We start from the raw sequence: 12,436 nt of genomic DNA, 5'->3' as shown, positions 1-12,436 counted from the left end.
AGATTGTAATAATTAGATTTCACTCAAAAGACATTTCCTATGTCTATCGTCAATATTTTGAGAGATGGACTAGAATACTGTGACTTCAACAATTACCACAACCGCAGTCCAAAAGGAGATCATGCCAAGTTGATTCAGACCGATCCAACGTCTTTCCTGTGTGTTCATGTTGGTTCCAAGCAAAGCTATCCAAAGGGTCTGGTACCACCGATCCGACCATGTCAACCAGTCCTGATCAACCAATTAAAGCAGAATTTTGGGCAGCGTGATTTTCCAGCCAAATCATTTCTACCCAATGAGCTAAAGGAGTTCTGAAGTTGACCAATCAGAGAGCTGCTCTTCTGTGGCATCTGAGATTCTAGGACTAAGCAGATCACTGTCTGCTGAGAGTCGTTCTGCGCGTAAAAATTTTTTTTAAATGCTTGTAGTCATTTCACAGTATTAAAGCAGCCACTCACCAAGAAATATGACATACCAAACATTCATTTACAATCTTCATGATGAATAAATATGGAATATTCAAAAATAAATGAAAAAAGGAGAGTAAAGCTGAAGGCCTTGTGTTTTGTCTCCTATAAGAGGGCCCAGCACTTTATAAAAACAAATAGTACAACAGCTTAAAATGGCAGAAAGAATGACTATTATGAGAGAATATTATTGTGGAAAATAGATGCTGTATTCTATCAGGTCTTAGGGCGGATCCCATTTAGCCAAACTTCTTGTGCTTTCTACATAAACTGACTTGTCTTCCAAATGTTAGCCCTATCATTAGCACATATTTTAAAGCATGCATGGGAAGAACAAAAATGTAATGCCTATTGTGCCTTATTGACAAATACATCTATTTTAAATTTAAATTTAGATACATTAGATTTTCTTAATGTATTGCCAATATCCTAACAAACATACTACTTGGTATATATTATGTATTCCAAAACAGCAGAGAGTCAAACATGCATAGATTAAACTGAGGCGTGTACACGCGTGATGCCCCGGGAAGCCCCGGATGTTTTCTGAATAGCCCCGGTCTTCTTGATAGAAGAAATTTAGAAGGATTAAAAAGATGCAGCCACAAAATGGTATTGGACTTCACATTTTTATTTAAAAACAATCAGATTTTTTCAATTGTGTTCCATATAATCAGGTCCCGCTCCACCTAACCTGACAATGAGTTAAAAGGAGAAGACAAAAAATAGCTATTTGCGCACTTGCGGCACCGCGAATGCTCAACTATGCGCACAGCCAGAGACAAACTCCATTCTGGAGAAGTACAGAACAGCAGTTTACTCCAGGTCGACCTGCCTCCTTCATTACCTGAAAAGTTACACTGAGCACTTCAAACAGGGCTCATTTCAGAGCAACCGCGGAGCCAACCGGAGAGTGGGAGCCTGGTGGGTGCGTGTGTTCAGGAACAGGTGGACGCCGAGCGGTATAAACCAGACGAAGATAGCTGTAAAACCTGAATGCTGACTCGGAATGGGCTAATTGTAAGTTACAGCTAATCACTTATTCACCCAGCAAGACATGAGGTGGAGGTTCACTCTAACGAGCATCATCAGGGTCATGATGAGGAAGTTTCACCTGAGCTACAGGTGAAGTTAAATGTGGCTGTGATAGAAAACAGCAGCAACCTTCTAACCGGATTTGAATCGTACTCGTACTCGTCGTCTTCCGCTTTATCCGGGACTGGGTCGCGGGGGCAGCAGACTCAGCAGAGACGCCCAGACGTTCCTCTCTCCAGACACCTCTTCCAGCTCCTCCGGGGGGAGCCCAAGGCGTTCCCAGGCCAGCTGAGAGACATAGTCCCTCCAGTGTGTCCTGGGCCGTCCCCTGGGCCTCCTCCCGGTGGGACTTGCCTGGAACACCTCCCGAGGAAGGCGTCCAGGAGGCATCCGGTATAGATGCCCGAGCCACCTCAACTGGCTCCTCTCGATGTGGAGAAGCAGCGGCTCTACTCCGAGCCCCTCCCGGATGGCCGAGCTCCTCACCCTATCTCTAAGGGAGTGCCCGGCCACCCTACAAAGGAAGCTCATTTCCTCCGCTTGTATCCGGGATCTCGTTCTTTCGGTCATGACCCAAAGTTCATGGCCATAGGTGAGGGTAGGAACGTAGACCGACCGGTAAATTGAGAGCTAAGCTTTTCGGCTCAGCTCTTTCTTCACCACAACGGACCGGCACAGCGCCCCCATTACTGTGGCAGCCGCACCGATCCGTCTGTCGATCTCCCGCTCCATTCTTCCCTCACTCGTGAACAAGACCCCGAGATACTTAAACTCCTCCACTTGAGGCAGGAACTCCCCTCCAACCTGAAGAGGACAAGCTACCCTTTTCCAGTCGAGAACCGTGGCCTCAGACTTGGAGGAGCTGATCTTCATCTCAGCCGCTTCACACTCGGCTGCGAACCGCCCCAGTGCATGCTGTAGGTCTTGGCTAGAGGGGGCTAGCAGGACCACGTCATCTGCAAAAAGAAGAGACGAAATCCTCTGGTCCCCAAACCAGACCCCCTCTGGCCCTTGGCTGCGCCTAGAAATCCTGTCCATAAAAGTTATGAACAGGACCGGTGACAAAGGGCAGCCCTGCCGGAGTCCAACATGCACCGGGAACAGGTCCGACTTAGTGCCGGCAATGCGAACCAAACTCCTGCTCCGCTTGTACAGAGACCGGATGGCCCCTAGTAAAGAGCCACCGATTCCATACTCCAGGAGCACCCCCCACAGGGCATCACGAGGGACACAGTCGAATGCTTTCTCCAGGTCCACAAAACACATGTGGACCGGTTGGGCAAACTCTCATGAACCCTCGAGTACCCTGTAGAGGGAATAGAGCTGGTCCAGTGTCCCACGGCCGGGACGAAAACCACACTGCTCCTCCTGAAGCCGGGGTTCGACTATCGGCCGGACTCTCCTCTCCAATACCCTGGCGTAGGCCTAACCAGGGAGGCTGAGGAGTGTGATCCCCCTGTAGTTGGAACACACCCTCCGGTCACCCTTCTTATCAAGGGGGACCACCACCCCAGTCTGCCAATCCAAAGGCACTGTCCCCGTCCGCCACGCAATGTTGAAGAGGCGTGTCAACCATGACAGCCCCACAACATCCAAAGACTTGAGGTACTCAGGGCGGATCTCATCCAACCCCGAATCCGTGCCACCGCCGAGCTTTTTAACCACCTCGGTGACTTCAGCCTGGGTGATGAAAGAGTCCAACCCCGAGTCCCCAGCCTCTGTTTCCACCAGGGAATGCGTGATGGCAGGATTGAGGAGATCCTCGAAGTACTCCTTCCACCGGTCGATAATGTCCCCAGTGGAGGTCAGCAGCTCCCCACCCCCACTGTAAACAGTATTGGCGAAGCACTGCTTCCCCCTCCTGAGGCGCCGGACGGTTTGCCAGAATTGCTTTGGGGCCAACCGGTAGTCCTTCTCCATGGCCTCACCAAACTCCTCCCAGGTCCGAGTTTTTGCCTCTGCCTCTGCCACCGCCCGGGCCGCGGCACGCTTGGCCCCACGGTACCGGTCAGCCGCATCAGGAGTCCCACAAGCCGACCACAGCCAATAGGACTCCTTCTTCAGCTTGACAGCGTCCCTTACTGCCGGTGTCCACCACCGGGTTCGGGGATTGCCGCCGTGACAGGCACCGCAGACCTTACGGCCGCAGCTACGGGCAGCAGCATCGACAATAGATGTGGAGAACAAGGTCCATTCGGACTCTATGTCTCCAACATCCCTCGGAATCTGGTCAAAGCTCTCCCGGAGGTGAGAGTTGAATACATCCCTGGCCGAGGGCTCTGCCAGACGTTCCCAGCAGACCCTCACTATGCGCTTGGGCCTGCCAAGTCTGTCCGGCTTTCTCCTCCTCCAGCGGATCCAACTCACCACCAGGTGGTGATCAGTGGACAGCTCAGCCCCTCTCTTCACCCGAAGGTCTGATGATACGATAACAAAGTCGATCATTGACCTCCTGCCTAGGGTATCCTGGTGCCAAGTGCACTGATGGACACCCTTATGTTTGAACATGGTGTTCATTATGGACAATCCGTGACTAGCACAGAAGTCCAATAACAAAACACCGCTTGGATTCAGATCGGGGAGGCCATTCCTCCCAATCACGCCTCTCCAGGTGTCACTGTCCTTTCCCACGTGGGTGTTGAAGTCCCCCAGCAGAATAATGGAGTCCCCAGGAGAGGCACTATCCAGCACTCCCGACAGGGACGCCAAGAAGGCCGGGTACTCCGCACTACCACTCGGCCCGTAGGCCGAAATGATAGTCAGAGACCTCTCCCCAACCCGAAGGCGCAGAGATGCGACCCTCTCATCCACTGGGGTAAACCCCAACACGAGACGGCTGAGCTGGGGGGCAACAAGCAAACCCACACCAGCCCGCCGCCTCTGCCTGCGGGCCACTCCAGAGTAGAAGAGAGTCCAGCCCCTCTCAAGGAGATGGGTTCTAGTCAATATCTCTCGACCTCTCGCACCAGCTCAGGCTCCTTCCACCCCAGCGAGGTGACATTCCACGTCCCTAGAGCCAACCTAAGCATCCGGGGATTGGGCCGCCGAGGTCTCCACCTTCGTCCGCCGCCCAATCCTCTTTGCACCGGTCCCTCACCGTTCCCCCTGCAGGTGGTGGGCCCACTGGGGGATGGTCTCACGTCTCTCGTTCGGGCTTGGCCCGGCCGGGTCCCGCGAGGAGCAACCCAGCCACCAGGCGCTCTCCGACGAGTCCCGACCCCCGGCCTGGCTCCAGGGTGGGACCCCGTCTCCGCCGTACCGGGCAACGTCACGTGCCTCGATTCTGTAGTCATCATGAGGGATTCTCGAACCGCTCTTTGTCTGACCCATCACCTAGAGCCTGTTTGCCATGGGAGACCCTATCAGGGGCATTTAAGCCCCAGACAACATAGCCTCTAGGATCATTCGAGCACTCAAACCCCTCCACCACGTTAAGGTGGCGGTTCAAGGAGGGGCCGTATTTGAATCATAATGTGAAAATATCTGGTCCTTTACTTCAGTCAAAATAAAAGGATTTAATCCTAACGTAGCTGAACACATTAAAAGGTCCTTCAGATCAACACATTGCATCTCATTGTTGCAGCCAGTCTTACAGTCTAGTTCTACATGTAGACAGAAAAAAGTGTTGCTCAATAAACCAGGAAAATATCTCCTGGTTCCAGTAAGACGTAGTAGAAAGTACAAAAGTAAGCGTCCCTCTTCTCTTTCATATCTTCGGTGCTGATTCTAAACATGTGGCTCGGGCTTTAAAGATGCAGTATAATTAAGAAATAAATCATAGCAATTTACCACAGGTGGACCATTGATTAGTTAACTTTTTTTTTTTTCTGAATTACACATGTAATATTATATAAACTAAACTAATTAAACAAGGATACAGTTTTACTGAAGGTGATACATACATACCATATGTATACAGTTATTAATAACTGTAATATTAGTACTGATAAGGTCCAGGTTGAGGCTCTATGCTATATTTTAAACACCACAACTTAACACCCTTTCCTCTCAAAGTGTTTAACAGTAAGAACTGCACTAATGTCTCACATGCTCAGTGCAGAACAAAAGACTGTTGTAAAATGTTTCATTTATTATTTTTGGGAGGCCAAATTTCTTCAGAAGTGGAATGAAGGGCTGAAAAGATGGTGCTAAAAGAGAACAGGTTCAGAAAAGAAGGAACAATTTTAATAAAATGTTTCGAAAGCTGTTGGCATAATTAAAATAAATAAATGTGTTTTTGGATTTTACCAATTGACTAAGATTTAATAAAAATCTACTTTATACCAGTTTCCTTTTTTGAAATGTACAAAATTAAGACAATGGAGCCTTAGGAGTGGAACACTTTGATAACAATGTAACGTTTAAAAAGGTCATTTATGTAGATGACAAAAGAAGCACATTTATCTGGCCCATAGTAAACATCTCTGAGTTTAAGAAAAACGTTTGCAAGCAAAAATTCAGATTAAGTTCTTTTCTAAATACCTCAAAATGTGTCATTATTTGCTTCAGCAAAATGGTTTTTCATCAGGCCTAAACTCTGTTTCTCCTTGTCCTTCATTAAGCTTCTAACAAAAAAAAAATTTAATTACCTATAATTTGTCTTATGGAAATCTAAGTATTTTGGATTTGGGCTAAAGCCCCGATGTTTTGAGACCCTAAAAACGCCCCTGCATTACAGTATATCAAACTATAAATTTCAGTGGATTCTTTGTTTATTTGTGGTGCAGCAGTGTATTTTAGAAGTAGAATACTTTTTTATTTTTTGTGTGTGTTGAGAAGATCATCATTGTCATGCACTTCCTAATAGTTTTTGGCACAGTGGAATATATCAATTAAGAAATATTAGTCTTTGCCATTTTTTCTGATGATTGACATAAAAAGTGAGATCAAACATAATATACATGTTGTAACACTACAAAATCTACAAAATGAGGGGCAAGGGGTGAAATGGCATTCAGTCACTTCGGAGATAAAAAAGTCAAAAGTCAGTTTTGCCTTAAGCTACTGCATTGAATCTTCATTTAAAGGTAAATTACTATCTAAATGACCACAGTATGTGAGTTATTACACACCACGTGCATGCTCTTACTGGGCAGTCATTCAGGTCAGAGTGAACAATGAATAACTTGATTCATAAAGTCATACAATGACCAGACCCAGTTCCACATTAATCTGCAAATCAAAGTACTGTTAGACATCACAAGTTTGGACCATAAGGCGTAATCTCCTCCGGCTCTGTTAAATCTCAGACGTAACTAAATAATAGCAAAGAGCTTTGCAGTGTTGGTTTATAAAAGCTTAAAGCCTCGACGTACATTTTGATTTATTTCCAGAAAAATCTATTTATCAAACACCCCACTGTGAGACACACCCAGTTCCTCTTGGACAGGCAGCTTTAAGTGGAGTTGCACAAGCCTGCTTTATAAAACATTCCTCTGTAGCCACATTAGTCTCACATTTCCTGACCCCGTCTGTCTCTGTTGTATTTGTGCTCCGCCAGTGGAGAAAAAAGGTCTTTAAGACAATTTTTTCCTGGTGAACTAAGATGTGCTTCATTGTTTTATCCAGAGCTGAAACTGTTTTTTTTTTTTTTAGAGTGGTTTAACAGGAAATTCTAACATTTGTATAGACATGGGCACCAGAGACTAGCTGTAGGTCCAGTGACATTTAACCTCTTACCAATGCAGTGACTGATGTATTGTCTGATCTTGGTTGTAGGATAAAAAGCATAATTTGCATTTACTTGGAATTCGGTTTGCATACAAACACTCCTTTCTCATTTGCAATTTGTCTGGTAATCAGTACCATCCCTGAAAGAACAGTCTGCACTTTAGTCAGTGAAAGTTTCCCAATATAACCCAGTCTGGTTCATTTTTGTTATTTGGAAAAGAAATTAGCTGTTTGTTGTTTCTCTATGTTAAGCCCATATTGAGCATCTTTATATTTAGAGCATGACGTAAATCATTAAAGAGAATCATCTGTTGCTCTTGTTTCTTTTTTTTGTATAAAGAAACCTTAAAGCTGCAGTAGGGAGTTCTGAGAAAAATGTGGACTTAGCCTGAAAATTTTTCAAACAAACCTTACAGGTCCCTCCGTTTTGCTCTCTACTGTGCTACAGCCCTCCCCCCACAGCTCCTCCCCCATAGTGGAGCTCGCCGTGAACGCACAGGCTAGTAAACAGGCCCACCAATGACGACACATAAACAGATATGGCACATTCACTGCTAGATCTCCTGTAAGGCTAAGTTGTTTCTCCACCATTAGCACAGCTGCAGCACACCGGCAATCTTGAGCTTGAATGACGGCACCCGCTGTGCGGGGGAGGGGTGTGAGTGTGCTGTTTGTACACAAGCATGATTGACACCGCTAAGACATTCCTCCTGACTCTGATTGGTTGTTTCTGACTGGGAGCAATGTATTTCTGCAAATGGACCAGGACATAGTGACAGTTTTAATAAATATGTAAAAAATACATTTTTACAAAAGTTACTGCAGCTTTAAGGCAAAAACACACTAGGTATACAAGGTAAAGTATTAATACCCCACCTTTTGCCATGGTACAACCACAAAATGTAATGCATTTTATTGGGATTTTATAAATGACACAAAGATGCGTTGAATTTTGAAGTGGTAGGAAATTTATAGTTGTTTTGTTTTTTTTCGCCAACAGAAAACTGAGGCCCTATAGGTCAGGGATAAAGTTGTGGCGAAGTTCAAAGCAGGTTTAGATTATTAAACAATGTCCTGAGCTTTCGAAATCTCGCAACAATGTTGAGTCCATCATCTGAAAGAGCACAGCGCAACTGCAAACCTACCAAGACCGTCCACCTAAACTGTGAGGCCGACCATGGAGAGGACTCCACAGATATGGCTTTATTGAAGACTGGCAAAAAGAAAGACCATTGTTAAAAGAAAACCATAAAAAATCTTGTCTGTAGCTAACCACAAGCCATGTAGGGGACACAGCAAACATGCGGAGGAAGGTGCTCCGGTCAGATGAGAACAAAGGTAACTTTTTTGCCTACATGCAAAATGCTTTGTGTGGTGGGAGCACAATGTGAACTGTAAAACATAGTGGTGGCAGCATCATGCTGCGGGGATGTTTTTCTTCAACAAGAACAGGGGGAACTGGTCAAAGTTGATGGGAAGTTGGTTGGAGATAAATACGGGCAATCCTGGAGGAAAAAAAACAGTTGGTCATAAAAGATTTGAGGCTGGGACAGAAATTACTTATTTAAAAAAAAATGTAAAAACCATGTATCTATTTCCAGCCATTTCACAATTATGCACTATTTTGCATTAGTTAGTAACGTATATTTCCAATTAAATACGCTGAAGTTTCTGGTTGTAGTGTTAAAAAATGTGAAAACGTTCCAGGGCTATGAATACCTTTTGAAAGGCATTGAAAGCCTTTCGCTGCATCTCCTTTCTAGTAGGGAAAATTGCATTTGGTAGTTAGATAAGGGGAGACTTAAACTCTTCTCTTAGTCTGTTTTACCTAAATTTATTTTGGTTTTTAAACAGGATCATTTTAGGTGACTGTTCAATGTGTGGAGGTTACTTTCAGGCATGGTACAAAATGATCACAGGGTTCCACTGAGCTAATTGAAGTGCTCAAGGTGTCCTCATCCAGAGCCTGTTGAGAATGCTCTGATAGGAGACTAAAGAAGACAAACACACCAGCCTGCATCAGCATGTACTTCCACAACAGAAGCCCAGGCTACACCTCTCATTCCTTAGCATCTCACCAACCAGGTGACACAACAGAAAAGTCACTTCAGAATAAGTCTTTTCTCTGGACACTTGGTTGCTTAAAATACATATCTGGAGTGATGTATATTTGTTCCCCTGGGGATTATAACTATCAAACAATGAGTGAACTTTGAAATCCATGTTGATTTCGCGATCTGATAAAATCATACAAAGGAAGCGGTTTTGTTTATGAAATATCAGCATGGACGACACACAGAAACCTGTTCGTCTTGTATAACTGACGAACTGTTGTATTGTTGGACGTCTAGCTGGCATGGAGCAAAAATGATGTCATATAAAAACAGATCAAGTTCATCTGCTGATTCTGTGTGTGTTTGCGGTCCGCAAACACACACACCCTTATCTTGAGGTGAGGTTTGATGCAAATAGGAGCAGCTCTCTGAGATGAGCCAGCTACTATCTATAGACGGCTGTGTTGACTTTGCATGAATGAGTAAAAGGGAGAACTAATATACAAGGCCTGTGTTTACATTCTAAATGTTTGCAAAGCTTTAACAGTCCCCATTTTACTTTACACTACATTGTGTGGAAGCGTGGGAACAGAATCCTTAAATGTCACTATTAAACGGGTCAGATGCTCACTGAGAGGAGTCCCCTGTGGAAACGGTTCAGACAGATCCTCAGTGAATCCAAGCAGGCCTGAACACGGGGAGAGAGGAGCTGAGTCACACAGCATCTCTCATTTCTTTCATCCTCTTTTATTTGTCTTATCTCTCATTCCATTCCTCCTACACGTCCACTTGTGTTTCCTTTGGTTGGCATGTTTTTTTACTCTGTTTCCTCTATTGGATGCATGTTTTTTGACCTTTAAAAATCCCCCGCCTCCAATTAAGTTTCCCCTTTTTAATGTCCGTGCAAATTCCTAAAGACGATTTGTTTAAATTTGTGTAAATATAAGAAACAGAATCATTCCAGTTGTCCCTGAAATACATGGGGTCAGGAGTGTAAAGGCCCCATTGAATGTTTCCTTTAAGTGCAGATTCATTGTAAGCCAATCAATCAGTGCTTTAGGCTTCCTCTCTTTGGCTCTCTGTTGGTATTTGCAGGCTGCCTCCTTGTGGATGCTTTGGATATTGCATTGTTCTTCAGATTCAAAAGTTTTACTTTTTAAGCCGTAAGTCAAATATGTTTTAAGTCCGCAAACAAAATGCAATGCGAAGTTAGAGGACAAGGCATTTTGAAACACAGCTGGGGACTTGTAGTGTAACTATAATGCCTCAGGCTTCTTGCTTTTAGTCAGAAAGTCCCAGTGCAAAAGCAAAAAACAAGTGGGCATGAAAATGATCAAAGTCACATTATGGTGTGTAAAAATGTTTAAAAAGCAATTAAAAAAGGAATTAAAAAAAATATTGACCAAGGCATAGTGAACAAACTTTGTCTTTTTCAGGGTCATCCTCTGCTGTGACGATTACTAATCAGTGTACTACCAAGTCTTGTCATCATATTGTGAAAAAAATTTTAGAAACTGAGGGCAGGGGGAAAAAAAGTTGCGTAAAAGAAAAAGAAGAGAAGAAAAAAATGAAAAATAATTTTACATGTAACAGCCAAATATAACAAAAAATAGTGAAGAACGTTTTCTTTTATAAAATCAGTTTTTTTTATTGTTTAAGGCAACAATTGATCTCAAGTTCACAAGGCTAAGTGATTTAGAAATAAATCATTCTGCCTATTTACAACTTTTATTAACGTAAGGTTAAAGGCTGTGGAGAGCGAACTACTGTACACTTACCTACCTTTTATATTGCATTGGTAATTTTTACATAAGATTGTCTGTCTGTACCTAATTAAGGAGAGTCAGGTGGGAATTAGTACAGATCATGCAGTTTTCCCTTTGTCACTAATTCCCTCTGAAGTTATTTCTGACACGGTCATTTTTGGGAATATTGGATTTTAAGCAATGTTATCTTGTTTGTGTAGGCGCCTGGATCAAGAGCAGTTCAGGTCACGTACAGAGGGTGGGAAACCAGCTTACTCTGACCTATCTTGCTCCACAGCTCGGGTATTGGGTGGCCGCCTTGTCCCCTCTGCACTCTGGTAAAAACCTAGACACAAATTCCAGTATAGTTAATGCCTTTGTTGTTTTTTGCAGGAGCTGTTTACTTGTCTTATTAATCATTAAAGTTGTCTTCCTTGCAGGTCCGATGGTGGCAAGGGACATCAGCACTTACCATACAGTGTTCCTGTTGGCCATACTTGGAGGCATGGCTTTTATTCTGCTGTCCCTGCTGGGCCTGCTCTTGTACTACTGCCGGTGTGTAAAATATTAACAGTTCACAGCAAAATCTCCCACTGATTCACCAGCGGTTGCTTGTTTGGCTGCTGAAATTAGTGGATAAAGGGAAAATGGGGATTGTGATATCAATACAAATGTATTGTTATCAGATCTTTATTTTTGTATATAGCGGATGAACAGTACGTGAGAACTCCCAACACTAGTTTTATGCATTTTGTTACCTGATACCAACTTGTAGCCCGATGCTACATTAAAGTTAATACAAACAAAGTGGCGAATATGCCTAAAACTCTATAGCTTTAAAGTGCAGTAAAATTGCACACTATTCTATCAGTATCCTTCTCACCTGTGACATTCTAGGTCCTGCAATCGCTCTTGTCCATTTTTCTTGGCAGAGGCAGGTTTTTTGTCCTAGCTGGAGTTTCTGTAGGACAGTGCTTAATATGCTGCTCCAACATGGGGTTGATGCTGTGAAGAAAGCTGCTATAATGTCTGACAACTCACCTAAACCTGCAGAGGTTTATCATTTGTTTCTAAAGTTATATTTGACTGGACATGTCCTTCTCCAGACATTTCTTTCATGCAGAACAGTTTGATAAAGTTCTAGGCTAGCACTATCATGTTTTCTCTGTTTTGATAGGACTTGTTGATAATTCTGCTCATAATTTTTTATTGCAGCTCCAGTTAGTCCCTTGCAAACATATCAGAAAAACCTGTAATTTGCTCGAAACATTGTAAAAGCAAACATAGTGTTTGAACTGTGCTAGGTAAAGGTCTCTCACTGAGGGCCGTTGGCGGACCTCTGAGCCTAATTCACAAAGGTGGTCACCCGACACAGATAGACTGAGTGCTGCAGCAGTCAGTGTGGTCTCTTTCACTATCAGCATATATCAGTAAGGGGGAAACCCCAGAATACCTAGATGAACAA

The 12,436-nt window shown here is 44.0% G+C and overlaps 1 protein-coding gene across 1 annotated transcript in view; it reads left to right on the top strand.

Annotated features, from left to right (window-relative positions):
- Positions 1-12,436, top strand: part of fam171a1 (family with sequence similarity 171 member A1) — a 41,368-nt gene that overhangs the window by 20,912 nt on the left and 8,020 nt on the right. Inside the window, exons 6-7 of the mRNA XM_047361755.1 lie at positions 11,193-11,309; positions 11,412-11,526. Of these exons, the coding sequence (XP_047217711.1) occupies positions 11,193-11,309; positions 11,412-11,526 (232 nt within the window). The remainder of the gene's footprint in view (positions 1-11,192; positions 11,310-11,411; positions 11,527-12,436) is intronic.

Source organism: Girardinichthys multiradiatus, chromosome 3 (genome assembly GCF_021462225.1).
Source record: "Girardinichthys multiradiatus isolate DD_20200921_A chromosome 3, DD_fGirMul_XY1, whole genome shotgun sequence".
Taxonomy (NCBI): Eukaryota; Metazoa; Chordata; class Actinopteri; order Cyprinodontiformes; family Goodeidae; genus Girardinichthys; species Girardinichthys multiradiatus.
The sequence above is the reverse complement of the archived record's forward strand: the minus strand, read 5'-3'. Positions and strand labels throughout refer to the sequence as shown.